Raw genomic sequence first — 25,172 nt, forward strand, 5'->3', positions numbered from 1 at the left:
GCTCATGTGACCCCGCGATCGCCGGTAGCTGCCGAACTCTCAAAATGGCGGTCAACCTGGCAAGAGCGGGCCCAACATAAAGAAATGGCCCGGTCACTGGTTGACTCCACCACCGTAGTCCTCCACGACCTTGAAGATTCTAGAGGAGCCGCGGGAGTCTCCGACCCCCGATGGGGAATGACTGCCATGATCGCCCGTGGAGTGACGAAACTGTATCCGCGGGACGTCGGCGCTCCCATGCTGGCGCCAGCCTCACTTTGAATTACTACAATCCTGCAGACCTCACTTCCGGTGAAAGCACAGTGTGACCCGGTAGGAAAAATTATTGCACCCCCTCCCCTTTTTGACTGATAGTTCAAACCATCGATCCTTTCCTTTGCCCTTTTAACGGAACTTTGGACTGCCTCCCCCTCTTTTACATTTTCTAGAGAAAACAAAACATTAACCACTACATTAGCATAGCAGTTGACACCAGAACTGTTTTCAAATTGAAAACCAACAACATCTTCAACAGAATCCTTTTTGTTTCTGCTGTGACCCTGCTACAGCACAGGCATTGTCCCCAGCAGTAATTCTGCAATGCCGGTAAGAATAGCTGTGGTGCCTACTGGACTCACTCACCCCCGCGGCGCCCCACGCCGTTTTTTGCTGGGCGGCAACTTACTAGACATCACTTTCGTGCCATCTAGATTTCAGCGCGTTCTGCTGCCTTGGAACTATTCGCACAACAGACCGCTACTGACAAGAATATTTCATTATTGGTGCTGTCAATTTCAATAAATCTATTGGATAATTAAAAAGAAATTGCCACGGTCTCTTCGTTGTTTAAATGTTTTTACTGTTTTTGTTTTGTTGTATATATTTATATGTTATTAAAGTTTTATATTCCTACTACTTTGTTGGAGTGCTATATATTTTTAATGTGACACATAATTGTAAAAACTTTGATGTACAAAGAGTCATTCCTGGAATCTTCCGCTTCAGGCTCGGTCCCCTCCCCAATCACAATACAGGATGGTTTTCAGATAGTAGGAACACGTGTGGTGTGACGGATCTCATCGGGTGTGGGCCTTGATCTACTATAACTCCTTTGAAGAGGGGTGATTCTTTACAGCTGGGGCCATAAACTACATCTGCAGGGCTAGCTGATAGCCTGGACAATCGGACACAGAGAAAGAGGAGTGTCAGAGGGTGCGGTAGTGAATAGGGCGAAAGGGAGGTGTCGGGCGGGCACAGAGTGTGATTCTCAGGGAAGAGCAGCGCAGATGGGGGGAGGTTTATTGCCCATGCATAAGACAGAGAGCGGTGGTGACCAGTGCCTGGGGGAGATGCTTACGAGGGTGAGGAGCCATGCTACGAATCGACAGCGTGCAGAGAGTGGGTCTAGTCAAGACATCTAAAATGGCTGCCGTGCACGACAAAAGTGTGGCATTTCAAAAAAGGCAAGGTGGCGCAGACAATGTTTTTCAACACTTCCTCATTTCCTTCGAATCGAACGTTAACAGACGTTGGGGCATATTACCAAAGTTAAGCGATATTTATCGCTAACGATGCTTACCAACCAATTTTTTACCACTAAGCATCGTCAGAAATTATCGAAGATAAACCTTACTATTATCAAGGTTTATCGCAAATGCGATAATAAACGGCCGCAATGCATGAATATCGCTAAAAACTCAGCGATATTCATGCATTACCGAGCTAATACTCTTAGCCATGTTATCCACCTCCCATTGGATAACATGGCTAAGAACTGCTCAGGGCAGGTGTTACTTTTTGGAGATATTCGCGCTTAGCGCGAATATCTCCAAAAGTTGGTAATAGGAGATAGATATCTTGCATGTTGTAATGCAAGTTATTGTGGTATATGGAACTCATACCATAATCTCTCAGGAAAGCAGAAACTGATCCTTTTGGGACCGCCTAAAAAGGCCTAGGGGGTGAGGAGTACTCTACTTTGCCCCCTTTTCACGTTCCGAACTATTTTATTTTACTCTCTTCTGTAATTACACAAAATACCAGCGATAAGATGCATCGGAGACACACAGTGAGAGAAAGGAGGCCGGAGATGAAGAAGACATGTCAAATACACATTGGAGATAATATAGTGGCAGAAGGGAAGTAAATATGAGTAAACTTACCATGTAACATAAAAATGTTGCACTCTATACTATAAGTCTCATTTTATACTACAATCACTTCGCTACAACCTCATAAATTAAAAATAAAAATGAATAATGTCTCAAACAATTTTTGATTTCTAAATATAAATTTATTCTTCAGAATTTTCTAAATTTGAAAGAACTAGTAACATGTCCTCATCAGCAATGTCCTCATTAAAAGTCTCCAATGATGATTCTTGTAACTCTATGGTCTCCAAACACTCGATAAATTCGCCATCAAGAGATTGATCAAAAAAATCATTCAAGTCATCTCCTCCTTCTGACAATATTTCATTATTGGTGCTGTCAATTTCAATCAATGTAGTGAAATCATTCAAGTCATCTCCTCGTGACAATATTTCATTATTGGTGCTCTCAATTTCAATCAATGTAGTGGAATCATTCAAGTCATCTCCTCCTTGTGACAATATTTCATTATTGGTGCTGTCCATTTCAATCAATCTAATGGAATCATACAAGCCATCTCCTCCTTGTGACAATATTTCATTATTGGTGCTCTCAATTTCAATCAATGTAGTGGAATCATTCAAGTCATCTCCTTGTGACAATATTTCATTCTTGGTGCTGTCCATTTCAATCAATCTAATGGAATCATACAAGTCATGTCCTCCTTGTGACAATATTTCATTATTGGTGCTCTCAATTTCAATCAATGTGTTGGACAATTCAAAAGAAATTGCCACGGTCTCTTCATTGTGAGCCATTTTATTTTGAAATTGCTTGCTGTAAATTGCAGAAAAAAATAATCACTTTCATTTATCGTCTTTAGTAATACATAATATAAAACTAAATTTATCAAGTATTTAGTATAACAGAAGGACTGCAAATAAATAACAGAAAACATTTTTCAAATTATCTTCAAGTGTACAACATAGTTCCCCATACAAATTAACAACTCACCTTTTTAAAAGTAGCAGAAGTGTTAGTACTGTGTAAATCAAACACCAGAAATTCACCACCAAAAATTCCTCACAAATGTACCTCAGACAGTAGTATCACAAAATGGCTGTGGTTTCCTCTCATTTGACATATATACATAACCAATTAACTTTCATCACACACAAATACAAAACCAAAGTAACATTTTAATTGGTTCTAAATTTCAACACTTTCAAATGTGTTTTCCCCATGCAATTTTCCATAGGACATTTACATACGTCTACAGCCTGAATGGCTGAACGGAATTACACCAAACTTGGCAAAATGGTACATCAAACCTAAGAGGTCAGGAAGGATCTACTATGCCCCCTTATGGTCATTTCCCCCTTCGCTTTGGCCTCCTCTTGTCTCTCAATCCTACCGAGGGACAAGATGGCGGCCGCTACGGACTGTTTGGAATGTTGACAGACGCCGGAGAACCAATCAGCTTCGCAAAGCTCCGTAACGCGAAAAGTACGCGAAGCGGAGCGCTGTTACAGATATATATCTTTTTTTCAACGTTAATTTCTCAAAATCCACTGGAGCACATATATTGAGACCTAGCAAAGGCACATCGGGCTACCAGTCCCTAATATTTTGCCAAGTTTCGTGCAAATCCATTCAGCCGTTCGATTATTATTATTTTGTTTTTTTTTTGCCCCGCGGGGCCCTTTTAAAACCTCCACATCAAACCTAGGGGGTCAGCGAGGATCTACTATGCCCCCTTATAGTTATTTCCCCCTTTGTTTTGACCTCCTCTTGTCTCTCGATCCTACCGAGAGACAAGATGGCGGCCGCTACGGACTGTTTGGAATGTTGACAGACGCCGGAGAACCAATCAGCTTCGCTTCACAAAGCTCCGTTGCGCGAAAAGTCCGCGAACCAGAGCGCTAACCGGTCCGCTGTTACAGATATATATCTTTTTTTAAACGTTAATTTCTCAAAATCCACTGGAGCACATATATTGAGACCTACAAAAGGCACATCGGGCTACCAGTCCCTACAATTTTGCCAAGTTTCGTGCAAATCCATTCAGCCGTTCGGGCTAAAAGTGAGGCCAACCGCCCTATGGAAAACTCAATGTTAAAAACACGTTTTGGGACCCCCCTTTTTTCTCGGCCCCCACTGGACGAACCCCCCCCAAATTTTCAAGGGCTGCTCAGAAACAAAATGTGCCATTTTCCTGAAAATTTCAGCCAATTCCGTCCACAAACGCCAAAGTTATTAGACATAGAATTTTCAAAAAACCCATAGAGAAAAAATCCTAACTATATATACCTACTGGCGACCGCCAGTAGGTAATATATATATATATATATATATATATATATATATATATATATATATATATATATATTCACTGAAAAAACCATAGGTTATAGACCATGTATAGTTAGGAATTGGCATTTAAAAAACCTTATTTTACTCACACAAAACCATTGAAATTCCATATATAGTTAGTTGCACTAACTATATATCGCGCACCCGCAATCCACTGCTGATCATGTCACATATTACATCATTCATGACATGGTCAGTGACATCACTGATGACATCACTGATGACATCTCAAATGACATCACTGATGACATCACTGATGACAACATCCAGTGACTGTATGTTTCTGTAAAGTTAAAATATGTCTTACATATTGAAGAATGAGTGGATGTATAAGTGTCTGGATGAAGGATTTAGTAGGTGCGTGACTGACTGTATGAGTGAGTGATTAAATGTGTCTCACTGAATGCATGGGTTAGTGACTAAACTGTCTTAATTTGTGCATCAATATGTCTGTTGTGATGTAAACTGCTGCATGTGTTGATCATTAGCTATACGAGAGGCTATATGTGTTATTAATTGGTTGCCCAAGTATTTCTATGGGAGATTGAGTTTGTGTGGGGGTGGCTGGAAGGTGTGTGACTCTATGCATAGATGTGTGAGCAGTTTATTCACTAGGTGTATGAGTTCAAGACTGCATGTGGAAACAGCTACATGGGCAGTTGACTGTGTGCATGAGTGTATTGATGAGTGAATGGATATCTCAATGCTACATGTCATAGTAAGTACATATGTTAAACACAGTACATGTGAGAGTTGGCATATATAAATAACTGTGCATGAGAGCCACTGAATGAGTGAGTGGTTGTATCGATCATTGTGAACTTGTATCAGGGATTGTATAAGAGAGTAAATATGTGTTAGTATATGTTTCAATAAGTAAGGTGTGTTTAACTGTATAGTTGAAGAAATGGAGGTGAGATTGTTTCTTTGCATGACTGACTGGGTGTGTGAGTAACTCCATGGATGAGTGGCAGTGTGTGAGTGTCTGTATACACTGAGTGTATCTAAGGTTATATTAGAGTCTGAAGAGGTTTATCGTATTAGCACAAGAATGATGTCAAATGAGATGTCATCAGTGATGTCATCAGTGATGTCATTTGAGATGTCATCAGTGATGTCATCAGTGATGTCACTGACCATGTCATGAATGATGTAATATGTGACATGATCAGCAGTGGATTGCCGGTGCGCGATATATAGTTAGTGCAACTAACTATATATGGAATTTCAATGGTTTTGTGTGAGTAAAATAAGGTTTTTTAAATGCTAATTCCTAACTATATATGGTCTATAACCTATGGTTTTTTCAGTGAATTTCAATGGTTTTTTAATAGCAAATATCATAAGCTGTCGAATGTCAAGTACGTGGTAAGTAAAAACATTTTCGTGTTTATGCACACTGATCTGCTTTGAATGCTGCCCCCACCCCTCATTTCTATTAGGAGTACTCTCTCTTTGCAGATAGTGAAGGGTAGTTAACGCAGGCCTTTGCCCCCGTTGCCCCCGTTGTAATCCGTCGTGCCTGCTTCTCTCTCCATTTGATTGATTGTTCTCTTTGGTTCATTCTCTATTTACAAACAAGCACAGAGTCGCAATACTCTGTTTAGTCTTTGCAGATAGCGAAAAATCGTGTAAAAAAACAAAAGGAATCGAGCAAAATCAGTAGGCCACTAATGGGATCTCTTTTTGACCTCCCTAAAATAGAAACATTAGGAACAACCTGTTGATAATACCAATGTGTATGTACATAAGCGGCGTTCATTTGTGTTCACAGTACCCCTTGTTGATTGTTTCAATCGAGCATTGAATTGTTCGAAGTTGATTCTCTTAAGAATCTTCTCTGCCTGCAAACGAGGAAGAATAGGAATATTCTCTCTCCCTTTGCAGATAGTGAAGGGTAGGTAACGCAAACCTTTAACACGTCGTGCCTATTTCGTTCCTCATTGATTGATTGTTTCCCCAAACATTGACTGTTTGGGAATTGGTTCTTTTTGGAGGTATTCCCTGTTTGCAAATATACGTAGGAAAATCTTTGCAAATAGTGAAAGGGTACGTAATGCGGACCTTTCTCCCCCGTTGTAATCTGTCATGCCTATCTACTCCCCACTGATTGATGCACCTGTTTCACCCGGACCATTTACTAGAGATACGTCATCTGGCCCGACCAGAGAGCACCCCTAGTGAAAAGGACATATGCAATAATAACAAAGTGATCACTGTATCCTGTTAACAGAAACTTTAGCATGAAACAACCTGGAAAGAAAAGAATAGGAAAACGAAAATCAGTAGGCCACTGATGAACATGAACTTTTATTAAACAACGAACAAAGAAACGATAACATAACGTAATGATAAAACCTATTAATGTCCTAGAAACAAGAAAACGTTAAAATATGCCAGTGGTGAGAGACCAGAAAAACAGTAAGAGAAACCAAATCACCCCTCGCTGTCCCACCGCCTGCCACGCCAAAAAAATCGATAGACTAGGGAAAATGCAAGTTAGTAGAACATCCGCCCCCACTCTGGAAACTTCCAAGGTGGGGCAGGGTTGCGGCTACGCCCAGCCGGGAGCAGCCCATATAAGGCGGGTCCTGCTGCCACGCCTCGGCCAGGAGATCCTAACGTAGGGTGTAGCCGGAGGAGAGGCCGAGGTCAGCGGGACCCGGCCAGGGGATTGCCTTTACAACGCTGAACAGTTGCAGGGGGGGGAATGTCTCCTCGACCCTCCCCTCTCTCTCCCAGTCCGGCCGCGGTGGCCCTTGAGAGTTGCAGGTAGTCCCGCCACATGCTCTTCCGGTCCGGCCACCAACGGTCGGGGGGCCGAGGCCGACGGGATCCGGCTGCAGCCGATAAACCAAGAAACCCGTTCATGGGGCCAGAGCCAGGGGCGTCTGGCCGACATCTACCGGAAGCCCGGCCCGAAGACGGACGGGACACTTCTTCTTTCTTGAATAATGGCTGCGACAACACTGGGGGGGGATGTCTTGCACATGCCTCCGACCCCCCCCCCCCTCGTCCTCATCGCCTGGTCCGGCCATAACAAATCTCAAGCGAGACGCCGTGGGGTGCACTGGGAGGGAGAGACGGTGCGAACAGGCCTCTCCCGCCTCCCCAGGTGGAGGCTTCCCAGCTGCACCCTCAGCGCTCCAGGCGCCCGGAAAAGGGTTCTTCCACTGTGGCCATGCTGCAACGTCTCGCCCGGCAGGGTGGAGCCCGTCCGCTCATTTGACCCCGCGATCGCCAGTAGCTACCGAACTCTCAAAATGGCGGTCGACCTGGCAAGAGCGGGCCCAGCATAAAGAAATGGCCCGGTCACTGGTTGACTCCACCACCGTAGTCCTCCACGACCTTGAAGATTCTAGAGGAGCCGCGGGAGTCTCCGACCCCCGATGGGGAATGACTGCCATGATCGCCCGTGGAGTGACGAAACTGTATCCGCGGGACGTCGGCGCTCCCATGCTGGCGCCAGCCTCACTTTGAATTACTAGAATCCTGCAGACCTCAGTTCCGGTGAAAGCACAGTGTGACCCGGTAGGAAAAATTGTTGCACCCCCCTCCCCTTTTTGACTGATAGTTCAAACCACCGATCCTTTCCTTTGCCCTTTTAACGGAACTATGGACTGCCTCCCCCTCTTTTACATTTTCTAGAGAAAACAAAACATTAACCACTACATTAGCATAGCAGTTGACACCAGAACTGTTTTCAAATTGAAAACCAACAACATCTTCAACAGAATCCTTTTTGTTTCTGCTGTGACCCTGCTACAGCACAGGCATTGTCCCCAGCAGTAATTCTGCAATGCCGGTAAGAATAGCTGTGGTGCCTACTGGACTCACTCACCCCCGCGGCGCCCCACGCCGTTATTTGCTGGGCGGCAACTTACTAGACATCACTTTCGTGCCATCTAGATTTCAGCGCGTTCTGCTGCCTTGGAACTATTCGCACAACAGACTGCTACTGACGACCCACCCCCAGGCAACATCTTCTGAATTTTCATAATTTGAAAGAACTAGTAACATGTCCTCATCAGGAATTCAAAATAAATTGCCACGGTCTCTTCGTTGTTTAAATGTTTTTACTGTTTTTGTTTTGTTGTATATATTTATATGTTATTAAAGTTTTATATTCCTACTACTTTGTTGGAGTGCTATATATTTTTAATGTGACACATAATTGTAAAAACTTTGATGTACAAAGAGTCATTCCTGGAATCTTCCGCTTCAGGCTCGGTCCCCTCCCCAATCACAATACAGGATGGTTTTCAGATAGTAGGAACACGTGTGGTGTGACGGATCTCATCGGGTGTGGGCCTTGATCTACTATAACTCCTTTGAAGAGGGGTGATTCTTTACAGCTGGGGCCATAAACTACATCTGCAGGGCTAGGTGATAGCCTGGACAATCGGACACAGAGGAAGAGGAGTGTCAGAGGGTGCGGTAGTGAATAGGGCGAAAGGGAGGTGTCGGGCGGGCACAGAGTGTGATTTTCAGGGAAGAGCAGCGCAGATGGGGGGAGGTTTATTGCCGATGCATAAGACAGAGAGCGGGGGTGACCAGTGCCTGGGGAAGATGATGGCGAGGGTGGGGAGCCATGCTACGAATCGACAGCGTGCAGAGAGTGGGTCTGGTCAAGGCATCTAAAATGGCTGCCGTGCACGACAAAAGTGTGGCATTTCAAAAAAGGCAAGATGGCGCAGACAATGTTTTTCAACACTTCCTCATTTCCTTCGAATCGAACGTTAACAGACGTTGGTGCATATTACCAAAGTTAAGCGATATTTATCGCTAACGATGCTTACCAACGAATTTTTTACCGCTAAGCATCGTCAGAAATTATCGAAGATAAACCTTGCTATTATCAAGGTTTATCGCAAATGCGATAATAAACGGCCGCAATGCATGAATATCGCTAAAAAGTCAGCGATATTCATGCATTACCGAGCTAATGCTCTTAGCCATGTTATCCACCTCCCATTGGATAACATGGCTAAGAACTGCTCAGGGCAGGTGTTACTTTTTGGAGATATTCGCGCTTAGCGCGAATATCTCCAAAAGTTGGTAATAGGAGATAGATATCTTGCATGTTGTAATGCAAATTATTGTGGTATATGGAACTCATACCATAATCTCTCAGGAAAGCAGAAACTGATCCTTTTGGGACCGCCTAAAAAGGCCTAGGGGGTGAGGGGTACTCTACTTTGCCCCCTTTTCACGTTCCGAACTATTTTATTTTACTCTCTTCTGTAATTACACAAAATAGCAGCGATAAGATGCATCGGAGACACACAGTGAGAGAAAGGAGGCCGGAGATGAAGAAGAGATGTCAAATACACATTGGAGATAATATAGTGGCAGAAGGGAAGTAAATATGAGTAAACTTACCATGTAACATAAAAATGTTGCACTCTATACTATAAGTCTCATTTTATACTACAATCACTTCGCTACAACCTCATAAATTAAAAATAAAAATGAATAATGTCTCAAACAATTTTTGATTTCTAAATATAAATTTATTCTTCAGAATTTTCTAAATTTGAAAGAACTAGTAACATGTCCTCATCAGCAATTTCCTCATGAAAAGTCTGCAATGATGATTCTTGTAACTCTATGGTCTCCAAACATTCGATAAATTCGCCATCAACAGATTGATCAAAAAAATCATTCAAGTCATCTCCTCCTTGTGACAATATTTCATTATTGGTGCTGTCAATTTCAATCAATGTAGTGGAATCATTCAAGTCATCTCCTCGTGACAATATTTCATTATTGGTGCTCTCAATTTCAATCAATGTAGTGGAATCATTCAAGTCATCTCCTCCTTGTGACAATATTTCATTATTGGTGCTGTCCATTTCAATCAATCTAATGGAATCATACAAGTCATCTCCTCCTTGTGACAATATTTCATTATTGGTGCTCTCAATTTCAATCAATGTAGTGGAATCATTCAAGTCATCTCCTTGTGACAATATTTCATTATTGGTGCTGTCCATTTCAATCAATCTAATGGAATCATACAAGTCATCTCCTCCTTGTGACAATATTTCATTATTGGTGCTCTCAATTTCAATCAATGTAGTGGACAATTCAAAAGAAATTGCCACGGTCTCTTCATTGTGAGCCATTTTATTTTGAAATTGCTTGCTGTAAATTGCAGAAAAAAATAATCACTTTCATTTATCGTTTTTAGTAATACATAATATAAAACTAACTTTATCAAGTATTTAGTATAACAGAAGGACTGCAAATAAATAACAGAAAACATTTTTCAAATTATCTTCAAGTGTACAACATAGTTCCCCTTACAAAGAAATTGCCACGGTCTCTTCATTGTGAGCCATTTATTTTGAAATTGCTTGCTGTAAATTGCAGAAAAAAATAATCACTTTCATTTATCGTTTTTAGTAATACATAATATAAAACTAACTTTATCAAGTATTTAGTATAACAGAAGGACTGCAAATAAATAACAGAAAACATTTTTCAAATTATCTTCAAGTGTACAACATAGTTCCCCTTACAAATTAACAACTCACCTTTTTAAAAGTAGGAGAAGTGTTAGTACTGTGTAAATCAAACACCAGAAATTCATCACCAAAAATTCCTCACAAATGTACCTCAGACAGTAGTATCACAAAATGGCTGTGGTTTCCTCTCATTTGACATATATACATAACCAATTAACTTTCATCACACACAAATACAAAACCAAAGTAACATTTTAATTGGTTCTAAATTTCAACACTTTCAAATGTGTTTTCCCCATGCAATTTTCCATAGGACATTTACATACGTCTACAGCCTGAATGGCTGAACGGAATTACACCAAACTTGGCAAAATGGTACATCAAACCTAAGAGGTCAGGAAGGATCTACTATGCCCCCTTATGGTCATTTCCCCCTTCGCTTTGGCCTCCTCTTGTCTCTCAATCCTACCGAGAGACAAGATGGCGGCCGCTACGGACTGTTTGGAATGTTGACAGACGCCGGAGAACCAATCAGCTTCGCAAAGCTCCGTAACGCGAAAAGTACGCGAAGCGGAGCGCTGTTACAGATATATATCTTTTTTTGAACGTTAATTTCTCAAAATCCACTGGAGCACATATATTGAGACCTAGCAAAGGCACATCGGGCTACCAGTCCCTAATATTTTGCCAAGTTTCGTGCAAATCCATTCAGCCGTTCGATTATTATTATTCTTTTTTTTTTTTGCCCCGCGGGGCCCTTTTAAAACCTCCACATCAAACCTAGGGGGTCAGCGAGGATCTACTATGCCCCCTTATGGTCATTTGCCCCTTCGCTTTGGCCTCCTCTTGTCTCTCGATCCTACCGAGAGACAAGATGGCGGCCGCTACGGACTGTTTGGAATGTTTACAGACGCCGGAGAACCAATCAGCTTCGCTTCACAAAGCTCCGTTGCGCGAAAAGTACGCGTACTGGACCGCTGCCCGGTCCGCTGTTACAGATATATATCTTTTTTTAAACGTTAATTTCTCAAAATCCACTGTAGCACATATATTGAGACCTACAAAAGGCACATCGGGCTACCAGTCCCTACAATTTTGCCAAGTTTCGTGCAAATCCATTCAGCCGTTCGGGCTAAAAGTGAGGCCAACCGCCCTATGGAAAACTCAATGTTAAAAACACGTTTTGGGACCCCCCTTTTTCTCGACCCCCCCTGGACGAACCCCCCCCAAATTTTCAGGGGCTGCTCAGAAACAAAATGTTCCATTTTCCTGAAATTTTCAGCCAATTCCGTCCACAAACGCCAAAGTTATTAGACATAGAATTTTCAAAAATCCCATAGAGAAAAAATCCTAACTATATATACCTACTGGCGACCGCCAGTAGGTAATATATATATATATATATATATATACATATATATTCCAAAATATTAAAATAATATTGCATACTTTAAATTAAATTGCATAATTAATGTATTAAGTTTTAAATATTTATTGATAATTTGCTTTACTACATTGTTTATTTATTTTTTAATTTTAAATAAAAATGTACGTATACATTTTTGGTGCAGTTCTAGTTACATTTATGCAGTTTTAAAGTATGGCTTTATTTGAGTAGCAAAAGTATATACACCCCTATTAAAGTCCTACACTTTCCCCAGTTTACCTTCAATTGGAATGGGAAAAATAAATATAATCTCTTTAATGTCCAACACTTTCCCCTCTGTGGCATAGATTAGAGTGGGACTAGTAAATCCATGCACATGACGTCCAACATTTTCCCCAGTGTGTTTTTGAGTAGGAATAGTAAATCTAACCCTTTGAATGCTCAATGCTTTCCCCAATGTAGCCTAGAATGAAGCAGACATAGAAAATCTACTGCTATTAAAGTCCAACACTACCCCCAGTGATTCTTACATTGGAGTGGGAAAAGTACTTGTAACCATTTCAAAGTCCAATGCTTTCCCAAATGTAGGTTAGATAGAAGTGGTAGTTTTAAATGTAACTCATCAAAGACAAACTCTTTCTCCAATTTAGCTTCGAAAGCAGTGGTAACGGTAAATCTACTCCCGTCAATGTCTGCTACTTTCCCCAAAGTAGCTTAGATTGACGTGTGAATAGAAATGTAACCCCTTTAATGGTCAGCACCTTCCTCAATGTAGATTAGATTGGAGCGGGTTTAGTAAACCTAACCACTTCTATATCCATTGCTTTCCTCAATGTAGCTTAGCTTGGACAAGGGATAGTAAATATAAGTCTCTCAATGTCCAACCATTTCCCCATTGTAGATTACACTAGAGTGGGAGTAGTGAATAAACCTTGTTGTAGTGTAATGCTTTTCACCATGTAGGTTAGGGTGCAATGTTGAATTATAATCAAAAAATATGATGGCACATCGTTTTTTAACATAGCTTTTATTATTGCAGCAGCAGTAATTTGATTTCAGGCACTATTACATTTAAAATAATTTTAGGTATGTTTTATTTTCTTTTACATGTTTACTATACTTTTAACTTTCATTGCTATCAATAAATATTTTACCATTTCACCTTATATATTTGTTACATTTTCATATTTTAACTTTTTAAACAAATGTTTACCATACGTTATATTTTTTTCATATTTTGTCATTTTTATTACACTTTTTTACCATACATGTTTTATTAAAAATGTATTTTTCACTAACGATTTTTTCTAATAAACTTTTTACAAACACATGCTATTTAAAAAAAAATAATATTAAGCATTGTAGATTAATAAATATATCTTTTAGCCGATCAATCACATTTTGGGTTGTTCCAGATTTTGTGCTGCTGCAGTTCTCGATGATGCTCTATGATCACATAAGAGTATTTTTAAGTTACTTTTGGTGGATATTGTAGGTGGAAGATGTGTTTAGAGTTAGTGTGGTTAGTAAAGGTTAGTGTTTTGTTGTGTGTTAGTGTAAGGCTGTAGTTTTAGCTTTAGCCATGACTGTGGTATAAGTTATGTTTTAATTGAATGTTTTCCGGAAGATATAATATTTTACAGGTTTTTTTGTAATTGGTACATTTTAGGAGTTATTTGTGCGTGGGTGGGAATTTTGTATTTTTGTTTAGCAGGTTTTATGTTAGGCTCTGAGATTTTTACCAGTTTTTGGATGTGCTTCTTTATTATAAAGGAAATAAGATTGTCTACATGTTTTTTGTGTTTGATCTGTTTATTGAAATTTTTGTGATATACGCACTGTACAATATTAGGCATAGTGAAAATCATAGGGCGTTTACAACATAACTAATAGTGAAATAAGACATGTATACGATTTCTTTACAGTAGGTCAGAGGTATGTGCCTCAAAAGATCTAGGAACAACTAGCAAATACTGTGTGGTGCAATTTCCCATATATCATCATCTTTTCGATGACCCACGGTTGGACCATCGTCAGCAGATGCGGCGGTCAGGAGACCGCCAATGAGCATGCGGGCGGTCTGCCAGCCCTAATAAAATCTGACCACCGAGTTGGCAATCTTCGGGGAGAGGCGTTGACCTAACGGCTAGGGAGGTCGACCCCGAATCTGGGGAACTGGGCTAGAGTCTCGGCAATGACAGTGAACATCCTGTGATTCTGGGCAAATCACTTAATCTTCTGTGCTTAAACAAAAAAAAAATTAATGTGTCCTCATGTAACGCAACTGGTGCTATGTAAAGCGCTCTGATACCCGATACCCTTGGGTCGGGTCAAGTACGCGATACATAAAACTCCGTTAAAAAAAGCCACAGCCACTGTGTTAAAGTGCACTTCCTGCACATTGAAGCACCTTGTGTCAGGCACCATGTGGGGCCTGCCACATGGTTCAAGGATGTGATTGGACGCACTACATGTGGCCCACAGGGACGGGGGACCTGCTTTGGGCCCCCAAAGTCCATTTATGATAGCCTTTTCATGGCGGTCGGACCGCCATGAAAATGCCATGCGAAAGCGACATTGTCATCCTGGCAGCTGTGCCTGCGCAGGCACCGCCGCCATTCAAGGTATACAATTACGACCGCCGCTCAACAAGATCTCAACGTAGTCTGTCCCTTGACAGTTTATGGTCTGACCGAATGCATCATAATGCAGTGGTCAGACAGACAGTCTATCAGCAGTATGACCACCACCGACGTTATGTCAGTGGCAGTACCACCACTAATGTAATGACCCCTGATATTTTAAGTAGCATTATTATTTAAATGTGCATTACATTTTTTTACTTTTTATTTGGTGAAGATGTTTGTTGAGGTCTTCTGTTTTTAAGGAACTTCATTGGAAAGGGGCTTAATTTGTGCTTGTTTAAAAACAGCATTTCATAACATTAGATGTTTGAAAACTAAGGGGTTCATTAGGATGGCGGATGGACAAAGTCCGTCCTCCATCCTGTCGGGGGCAGGTACCGTCCGCCACAAGGGCGGAGGAACAGTGCCCCCAATTAGGATCCACCTGCCACAGTGGCGGGTGCATCCCGCATTTTTAACATTGTTGCGGACGGTGCTTAAAGCACCGGCCGCCGCAATGTGAAAAATGCTTGTTGTGCGTTTCACAGCACAACATGACAGGCACCGCGCGGTGCCTGCCATGTTGTGCTGTGAAATGCAGAGGGGTACCATAGGTAACCCCCCATGTGCACCTCCCACCCCCCTTCACCCTGGGTGCCCCCAACGGGCCCCCACAGCAGAAACCGTATGCCTTTTTGTGGCGGCATTGCCGCCACGGAAAGGCATTCCCCTCAGGCCATCCTAATACACCGCCACCATATTAGCAAGCCGACCACGGCGGAAAAGCGGCGGACGGTCTTCCCGTCCGCCACGGTCCCCCCGCCATTGTAATATGGCGGACGGAAAAATGGTGGCGGACGGGCAAGGATGGCGAACGGATCGCCACCGCCTGCATGGCGGTGGTGATCTGTCCGCCATCCTAATGGACCCCTTAGTGTGCATTTTTTACCCTTCAGATTATTTTATTTTGATTTTTTAAACTATACAGTGTTTTGGATTTTGTTACTTTAAACTATATTTATTTACTTGTCAAAATGTGTTTGTCGACCTTGGAGTTTAGAAACATGACATTCTTATTTACGTCTTCTAATTTTCAGCTTTGATAAATAGTTTTTTGCTATATCATGGAAATATCAATAGAAAGCTTCATGGTATTTTTTGGGTTAGATGTAAAAGTTTGGCTGTTGTGATTTAGTGATAGTTTATGCAGTTTATATTACTTACTTTATAGAGTTGGTTTTATTTTTTGTACATGATTTTTTAATGTTTTCTGTGCAGGAGACAGCAGAGTGCCTCTTTCTTGAAGTGTTGATGCTTTTCTGCCAATTAATGTATGTTTTTCTGTCTTTTGTTATAGGGGCTATTTTATTAATAAAGGGTCTGCATTAGTTAGGTTGTTTTAAGTTTAACCTAATTGGTTGTTTTATTTAACATTCACATTTTTTGAAATTCTATTTATTCCTTATTTGGTGGATACCAGCTAGTGTTAATGTGTTAATGTTATATGTATATTTGTTTTTGCAGTTACTTTTAACATTTATTTACATGAAATTCTTGTTTTAATAAATACAAATTATTTACAGTTGCTGTATTGTTAGTTTAACTATATTTGTTTGATATACCATTTGTTTAATGCTATTTTGTTTTAATTTAATGTTTTATTTAGTAGTTTATGGTGTTTCAAGTTAATAGTTGAGTAGATTTTAATTACAGTTGAATTTTTCTACTAAATATTGTCAACAATATTTTGGTTGTCGATAATTATATCTTTGACAACTGGGTAGAGTTATATATATATTTTTGTTTTTCGATATTTGGGGATGTTTGATATTTTTAATAAACATATTTTTACAGTCGATATTTGTGTTTTTTATGTTTAAGTATAAAATGATGTTATTTTTGTGATCTATATATTTTTGACAATATTTCTGTCTTTTTATTTTGTTGTTCTTGATATTGTTTCATACAACCTTGTGGTGGTGGTGGCATCGCTCCATTGTTAATATTAGCATAGACAAACTATTGTCTTCATTTAACCTACAAATAAGTGCTAGGTTGCCCACTGGTCCTGCGTGCTATATAAAATAAATGTTCAGATTTTTCGATAGATTGAACGGAAGCTTTCTGTTTATGTCGCATGTTGATTTCTACCCAATTTGGATAGCTTAATGGTTATACCGTGTTGCCCTTCTAAAATGTAAATGTAAATGTAGTTGAGCTTATATAGCGCACAGCTACCCGCAGTGGGTTTCCCGGCGCTTGCTTAGGGAACCCGTCCTGGTATTCCCCTGTGAGATATCAGGGTATCCACAGGGTGAAAGTCAGGCATCCCGCCGCGAGGGGCTGTTGTGGAGATTAAGCAAGCTATTGCCCAGAGTCGCAGAGTGTGAACCCGAGAGTCGAGGAGGCACCGGGGCGAGAATTATCGAGTCCGTGGAATTTTTAGGCCAAGACCCGCCGAGGCGGGGAATTGAACCCTGGTCCAGGGCCGATCTCAGCTTCTGGGTCTGCTGCCTCTAACCCCTGAGCCACACTTCTCCACGTGTGATCTACTATCACCAAGTTCTCTTCAGTGTACTGATCTCTGATACCGTGCAGGGATAGTTCACAATAAACAAATTATAATAAATAGGAGCCCCTTGGAACAGAGCGGCACCTTTGTATGCCTAGTGTATCCTTGAGTTTATGTCCCTGTCATGCATAAAATCTCTGCCTACACAACAATTTTAGATCTACCATAACCTCTAGGTTCAGCTACCTGTCATCAATACAAATCTGGAGTTGGCAAGTCTGGACCAAAGTGCTGTAGATTGTAGATGGGCCTGGTGTCACCAGATTTCTGTACTTCAGACATCTGATCGGTTTCAAATGATGGACATGTTATGAAGCACTCTTGAGGCCATTGCTACAAAGGAGACTGTTCTAGGCTGGACTCTGGAAAGCAGTGACGTCCTGGGCTTTATAGATTTGCAGGACAAAAAGAAACCTTATGCACCAACACCAGCATTCTTGCTGCTGCACAAGGACCCACATACGCCATACATCAGCCGCATACTTGTTATGTTGCAGAGGTACAACTTTCCACAGTGGCAGAGACCCCAGGGCAGGATGTCTAGCAGCAGGAGGAGATGATGCAGCTGCCAAGCAGGGCCTATTCCCTTTTCCTCTTGACATTAAGGATTAGGCGTCAAGCATCTGGACTATTAGACTGGCTGTTTTAGTAGATTGCAGGTGGTGTATGCACTGGGTAAAGAAGGTAAGTAAAACATTGTGAGAACCAAACAGTAGAGGAATAAGATAGAGTCTTTAGAAATATGGAGAATAATCGTACCCTGCTCCAAAATGGAGGGTATGGTGGTGAGACCAAATGTCGGGCAAGATACCAGCGGTAATCTCCAAGATACCAAAAATCAGGTAGTCTTGCACAACAGCAACAACACAGGACAAGCCAATACATTTTGAAAAACAGAGAAGGGAGAATCCACAAGCAAGAGGGCAAGCATGAGACTGACAGGCAACTGACTATGGAAAACACAATAAAAGGATTGGGACGCCAAGTGGATGAACTTGACAGAAGAGAACCAATTCAACCATTCAACTAGGAGATATTGCCATGCACAGACCCATGTTTTACTGGTGTTAAAGATGTCCTTCCATATATGACCTGGAAGTGACCCTCCCACTAGGAAGAACCACTTTTGTTGTGGTTAGCGGCCTAGCTATTCCTTGGTGCCACTGTCCTATCTTCCCAAGGTCTGACCCGGGCATTCTCTGTATCAGATAACTCTGTAATTCCCTCAAGGAATTATAAATCTGATGCCCATGCTAATACATGATCGAACTATTCAAGGCACCAACATTTGCATAAGGTCGGGGCTGTCTCTGTGCAGATCACACAGTTGATCAAAGTACTCATATCTTCTAAATATACATTCAGGGTTGTAGCCATCAAAGGTGCAGAGGGTGCTGTGACAATAGGACCACGAGGGTTGTGAGACCCACTGAACCATGACTGCTATATTTTACTATCCCACCAGAAGTCAGGGTGCCATTTTCATTGCTTGCTTGCACTAGGCAGCATAGAACCATTGCCACACCCCTGCAAAGCTTTAATGCTGTTCTGTCAGGAATGGAAGTCAACAAGGTGGTTGCTGTCACAATTCTACATCTTCTACCGGACAGCCAGAAAAGTCTACATACCCTGCTTCACTCTTCTTTCTGTTTTCACCGAGAACATTTGGAGTTTGGTGTTGGTGTGTGTGTGTGTGAGAGTCTTTATAAAAATTAGATTTCTTCGCAATATATTCAGATGTCTCTTTTGTCGTTTCCCCCTTTTCTCTGCTTCCATAGAAACCAGTCTTCCAGAAGGAGCCCACTGCTCCTTTGAATCAGGAGCCTGTCACTGGAACCTGAATGTGACAGCAGCTGCCCCCTGGTCCCTCATGGATTCCAAGAGGATGAGCTCGGAAGTACCGTTTCTGGGGTCTGCTTTATCATCCACTGTGGGTATGTCCTTGAGTGATCATACATAGACAGTCAGATGGAGAAGCAATGGTAAAAAGAAGTGATTTCAGTGTAAAAGTTGTACGCCTCCTGAACAGAAGTCATGTAACTTGAAATTCAGTGTGATTAGAATATGTGTCAGCAGGGTGCAGGGCAATGGATTTGTGTTCCAGCGATGTAGTTAGGGTTGTGATTTAGTGCTGCTGTGATGCCCGTGCTTAATTTGAGCCGGTGGTTTCTGATGCTCAGTACTGGCACTTAATCATCATGACCGACGCATTTCATGAGTATCAGTGAAGGATACATGTATTTATGTTAGGCATGGGGAGATTAAGTGATGTGCCCAGAATCACAGGATATTGAGCCATGCCGAGGCTCAAACCTAGTTCCACGGCACCCAAGTCGGCAGCTCTGGTGATCACTTAACATCCTCTCCTCACTTTCATGGTTAGTAGTTGGTTCAGTGTTATGTGGCGCTAACAGGAGAAATTGGCTGGTGCAAACTGCCTCCTGACGACAGCCCGGCACTTATTTTTTTTTTCAAATTAAACACGGTGTGATGCAGTGCATTTATGTGGGTGCGTGTTCGCGGGGTGCACTGCAGTGTGTGGCGTGTTAGCATTCGCATGGAGCCTTGTGGAATGTCCGTGCCCCACGAGGCAGGGCTCTGAGATTTTTTCATTTCTCTGGAATGCAGTGTAGGGTGGTGGCTTAGCATTCTAGAACTCAGTCCACTGTGGTGCGTTTGTGTCCCTAGAATTCAGTACCAGACGGTGGTTTCATGGCACTAGGATACAGTGCAATATGGCGGGTTAATGTCCTTCAAATGCTGTGTAGTGTAGGTCAGTGCCCTTAGGAGGCAGTGCGGTTCAGAGGGTGCAGTGTAGTGTGATCAGCTTCCTTCAAATGCTGTGTGGTGTAGAAGGTCAGTGCCCTTAGGAGGCAGTGCGGTTCAGAGGGTGTAGTGTAGTGTGATGGTTTATTGCCTGTTTGATGCAGTGTGGCTGGTTTTCCTTCCTTGGATGTAGCCTAGTGCAGTACTGGGTCAGCATGGGGTATAAGTGAAACAAAAAGGCTCTACTATGTATGCAGATGTATGTGGGAGAGCTGGTTATACCTGAGATCCCAGTAAGCAGTGCCTACGCTCAGGAGTGACTGGACATGTGGAAGAACAGCCGAGAGAAGGCTCTGCACTGCCTTTATTGGGCCAGGGCCTCCTGCTGACGTCAATTGACACCTACGGCGATCAACTGGTGGGGTGCAAATAGGAAGGGCAATTCTGTCTGCAGCCCACGTTCTAAGCATTGTGAGGTAGTTAACTTAGGTACATAAGTAGGATAAACGTCATCCAACCCCCCCTTGCATAGGTGTTTGAATCAAGAGCCAGTCTACTCAAGTCAAATCAAATAAACTTTATTCGAATTCCATTTGAATCCATTAAAGTATATGTAACAATTAATACATACAATCATGCATTAAATATTCGTTTACCTTATGCATTAAAACATATTTTACATTTTATCAGTTCAATAGATACAAACAGCCTAAGCTTCTCCATCTCTAAAATGCTTTCCAGTGCCTAAGGTGCGAGCTTGATGAACAGAAAACTACAGAAAAACCATACTCTACCTTTAAAAATATGAAATGTACAATAATGGGGACCGAGAGCGTCTTTTTGCATTAAAAAGCAGTGTTAACAGCCATTGAAAAATACTCGCTTATTATTTTCCTATCAAATCTCATCATTAAGCGATTTTCTTCTCTTCACTGCCTGGGAGATAAAAGCTGATACAGAACGGAAACTAACAAAACTGTCAAGTTTACATAAATAACTTAAAGCATCCTGGTAAAATAGAAAACATTAATTTTAAAAAAATGGGCACATTTTTTTTCTTATAATGGCAACATAAAACTTGCAAAACAAGATACAATGTACATTTAATTAGGTAGCAGTCCCATCACATGGGCACCTAGGTAGATTTGTTTACCATGCCTCTTTCTTAGGGAAAACAAAGAAATGATGCAAAATACCCAACCGTATTCTGATCAAATAAAATTGCCCTTGAACATTTGATGCCCGTATCAAATAATCTTATAGTCCTTGCTGTGTTGGGCCTGCCATGTATCTTGCCACTGACGTTTTTCCTCCCTTCTTTATTTATTTATTTATTCAAAGTTTTATATAGCGCGAACAAGATCCTTACAGATATCAGAGCGCTTCACAATGAAAGGGTAGGGGCAGTAGGAATGAACAGAGGTAATGGGAGCAATGTGGTAGTCACTAACATGAGAGAAAAATAAAAACATACATAAAACATATCAATATACAGTACGGTAAACAAGTCATATAAGACGGCACAAGACATTGATCCCCCTACCGAGGTGTTCAGATACACCTTGGGTGAATGGAAGGCTTATAACAGTGTTTTAGTATAGAGAGAGCACTGAGTGGGGGCATCGAGAGGGTGAATCAGTGACCCAGCGTGTATCATATATTGGTCGGTAGTAAGAAAGTAGCGCAGTAGTGTCTCCATGAGGTATAGTGCCAAAGGACAAGGTGAGCATTGACACAAGGCAATGCAGAGTCTCTGATCCAGCACCTATGAAGTTCAGGGGATCTTGGCCAGAAGGATGGATTTCACCTCTTTCTTGAAGAGTGCAGTGGAGGAGATACGCCTGGTTTCAGGAGGGAGCGCATTCCATATCCTGGGTGCCATTCCTGAGAAGGAGCGCTTATAAGTTTTCTCTTTCCGGAATCTGTGGGGTTTCAGGAGAAGATTTTTTGAGCTTCTATTAGATCTCGAACCTCCTGATATAGACAACTTTTGAGCGAGGTAGTTGGGTGCATTGTGGTGCACGGCCACGTGTGTCATAACTGCAATTTTTAGTTGTATTCTGGCTTCAAAAGGCAGCCATTTTAGGGACTTTAAGTCTGGGGAAATATGCGAATGTTTTCTTGAGCCAGTAATGAGTCTTGCGGCAGCGTTCAGAGAGGCTCTTAAGGGTGCTGTTGTGGATAGCGGGAGGCCGCTGAGGGCCACAATTCCGTAGTCTATTCGAGGGATGACTAACGCTTGTACAGCTGTTTGGAAGTCTTCAGCAGGGAGGAAGGGTTTAATTTTCCTCAGAGTGTTGATTTGGAAATTAGCTGCTTTTGTGGCTTTGCTGACGTGCTGCTGCATGTTGAGCTTGGCGTCCAGTGTGATGCCTAGGGATTTCGCTGAGTCCACGATGGTGGGTTGGACATTGAATGCTGTTAGGTTGTTGAGCCATGTTTGGGTGGTGGAGATTTTCGCCGGGGGTGAGATGAGAAGGAACTCAGTTTTCAGAGCATTTAGTTTGAGGTGATTATCGGCTAGCCAAGATTGAGTGTTGATAAGCGTGGAATTCAGATGTTTGATATCATCCGGAGATTGAAGCTTTAGGTACAGTTGTGTGTCGTCGGGCGTACATATGGAATTGGATATTGGAAGCTTGGAGCAAGGTGGCGAGCGGTTCCATGACGAGGTTGAACAATGTGGGGGAGAGGGAGGATCCTTGTGGAACACCTAGATCTGCAGGCACAGGTGAAGATAGCACATTGTCGATCTTGAACTTCTGGGACCGGTTGTGAAGGAAGGACGAGAACCATTTGAGAACAGTACCTGATAGACCCATTCTAGTGCTTAGCAGCTCCAGCAAGTTCTCATGTTTGACCGTGTCAAATGCTGACGAGAGGTCAAGAAGGATGAGGAGGCAGGACTCATTGCGATCAAGAATTTGGAGGGCGTCATCAATTATGTGTGTCATAGCTGTTTCCGTGCTATGTTTCGCTCGGAAGCCTGATTGTTGAGAGTTGACGAGGTCAAATTGGTCAATGTGTCTTGTTAGTTGGAGTTGGACACATTTCTCCAGCAGTTTGGCCAGGGTGGGGATATTGGTGATGGGCCGGTAATTGTTTAGGTCAGACGGATCAGCTGTGGGTTTCTTGAGTATAGGCGTGACTTGTCCCACCTTGAGGGAGTCTGGAATGAGGCCTTGTTGCAGGGAGCTGTTGATGATTTTGGTCCAGAGAGGGAGGAGCAAGGGGATGAAGTCTTTTACAGCATTCGCAGGTAGTGGGTCTGTGAGGTGATTAGAGGGCTTCAAGGTGCAGAGCAGTTTGTGTATTGTTTCTTCCGAGTAGGTATCGAAGTACAGCCAAGATGCCATGTTTTTAGGTTGAGTGTTAGCCATTCTGGTGTGGTTGGGGAATCGGCTTACATCCAAGATGAGGTCATTTCTTATGTTGTCAGTCTTTAGCCTAAAGAAAGCAGAGAAGTCCTCACAGTGTGGGGTGTCGCTTGTTGTGCTATTTGATTGTAAGGGTTGTGCCTTTGTTTGGGTCTTGATTAGTTCGAACAGTTTTCTTGGCCTGTTTTTTGCTTGGTCCAACTGGCGGCTGAAGAAGTCCAACTTTGTGCGCTTTATTTTCCTGAAGTAGGCATTTCTCTTGTTTTTAAGCCTTTTGAGGTGCAGTGCTGAAGGGTCCGATCTCCAGGTGCGCTCTGCCATTCGCATCGAACGCCTGTCGTCATTGAGTCTGTCGTCATACCAGGGGTTAGAAGTTTTGGTGGAGACTCTCTTCAGTTGCAGTGGGGCGACTTCATTGACTAATGTATTCATAGATTCAAGGTAGTGGTCAGTCAGTGACTGGACATCCGAGGCACCTGAAGGGGGAAGGAGGAGATTGCCGATGTGGGGAGGCAGAGTGGAGGGGTTGAGATTCTTCATGTCCCTTTTCCATGTTTTGGATTTGATTGGTTGAGCTGGGTTAGGTTTAACTTTTTCATTGATAAAGAAGGTGATAATGTGGTGATCTGACTAGTCGCAGGGTAGAATCATCTCTAGTTGTGTAGAGTTCTCTTTGGCAATGATGAGATCAAGTATCGAGCCTTTGTCGTGTGTTGGTCTATCGCATATTTGGGTACGGTCAAGCGCATTAAGGAAAGTTTTGAGACTATTCACCACTGTGTCTTTCTGATCGTTCCAGTGGAGATTGAAGTCACCCAGGTAGATTTGGGTGGTCTGCCGACCGGCATTGGAAGTGATCATGTCCATGAGTTGTTGGGTGAATATGAGATTGTCACCCGGCGGGTGATAAATGAGATGTAAAGCACAGACTTGTTTGCCCTCGCTGGTGATGTCAAGGCAGAGGAGTTCACAGGAGGAGAGGGAGGGGGAGGTGACTTTAGTAACGGAGAGGTTGCTCCTAAAGATGCATGCAATTCCCCCGCCCGTCTTGTCTGAGGACCTGTCTAGCCTAATGATGTGATAGTTGGGGGGGACTAGTATGTCCATTATCGGGGTAGAGGCTTCAGTGAGCCAAGTTTCTGTTAGAATGGCTAGGTCCAGATCCCTAGTTGAAACGAGATCAGCGATGTCGGAGGAGTGTCTCTGGGCCGATCTGCAGTTGAGGAGGATGCATTTGAGTTTGGGGGAGAGAAGGGTGGTCGAGCTTTCTAGAGTGAGGGGAACTTTTCTGAGGTTGTTAGGGACGGAACCTCTGTTATTGAGTGTTGGGAGCCTCAGAGGGTTTGTAAGAATTGTGGGTATGGGGATGTGTGTGCTGGATGTTTGTTTTACCGGACCTGGGCCATAAGAGCGTAGGAGAGAGCATAGGTCGCGGTCCGACAATGGGTTGAGGACACGGCGGGGGCGGTGGGAGTTGTTGCGAACGGGGGTAGTCGGCCAGCGCGGATGTCGTTGGAGGCGAGGGTATGAAGGG

At 42.5% G+C, this 25,172-nt stretch overlaps 1 protein-coding gene across 1 annotated transcript in view; it reads left to right on the forward strand.

The window, feature by feature from the left end:
* The window catches only part of LTK (leukocyte receptor tyrosine kinase), a 678,246-nt gene that overhangs the window by 481,081 nt on the left and 171,993 nt on the right, over positions 1 to 25,172 (forward strand). The window contains exon 7 of the mRNA XM_078662014.1: positions 19,274 to 19,429. Coding sequence (XP_078518140.1) covers positions 19,274 to 19,429 — 156 coding nt within the window. The remainder of the gene's footprint in view (positions 1 to 19,273; positions 19,430 to 25,172) is intronic.

This window comes from Lissotriton helveticus, chromosome 9 (assembly GCF_964261635.1).
Source record: "Lissotriton helveticus chromosome 9, aLisHel1.1, whole genome shotgun sequence".
Lineage (NCBI taxonomy): Eukaryota > Metazoa > Chordata > Amphibia > Caudata > Salamandridae > Lissotriton > Lissotriton helveticus.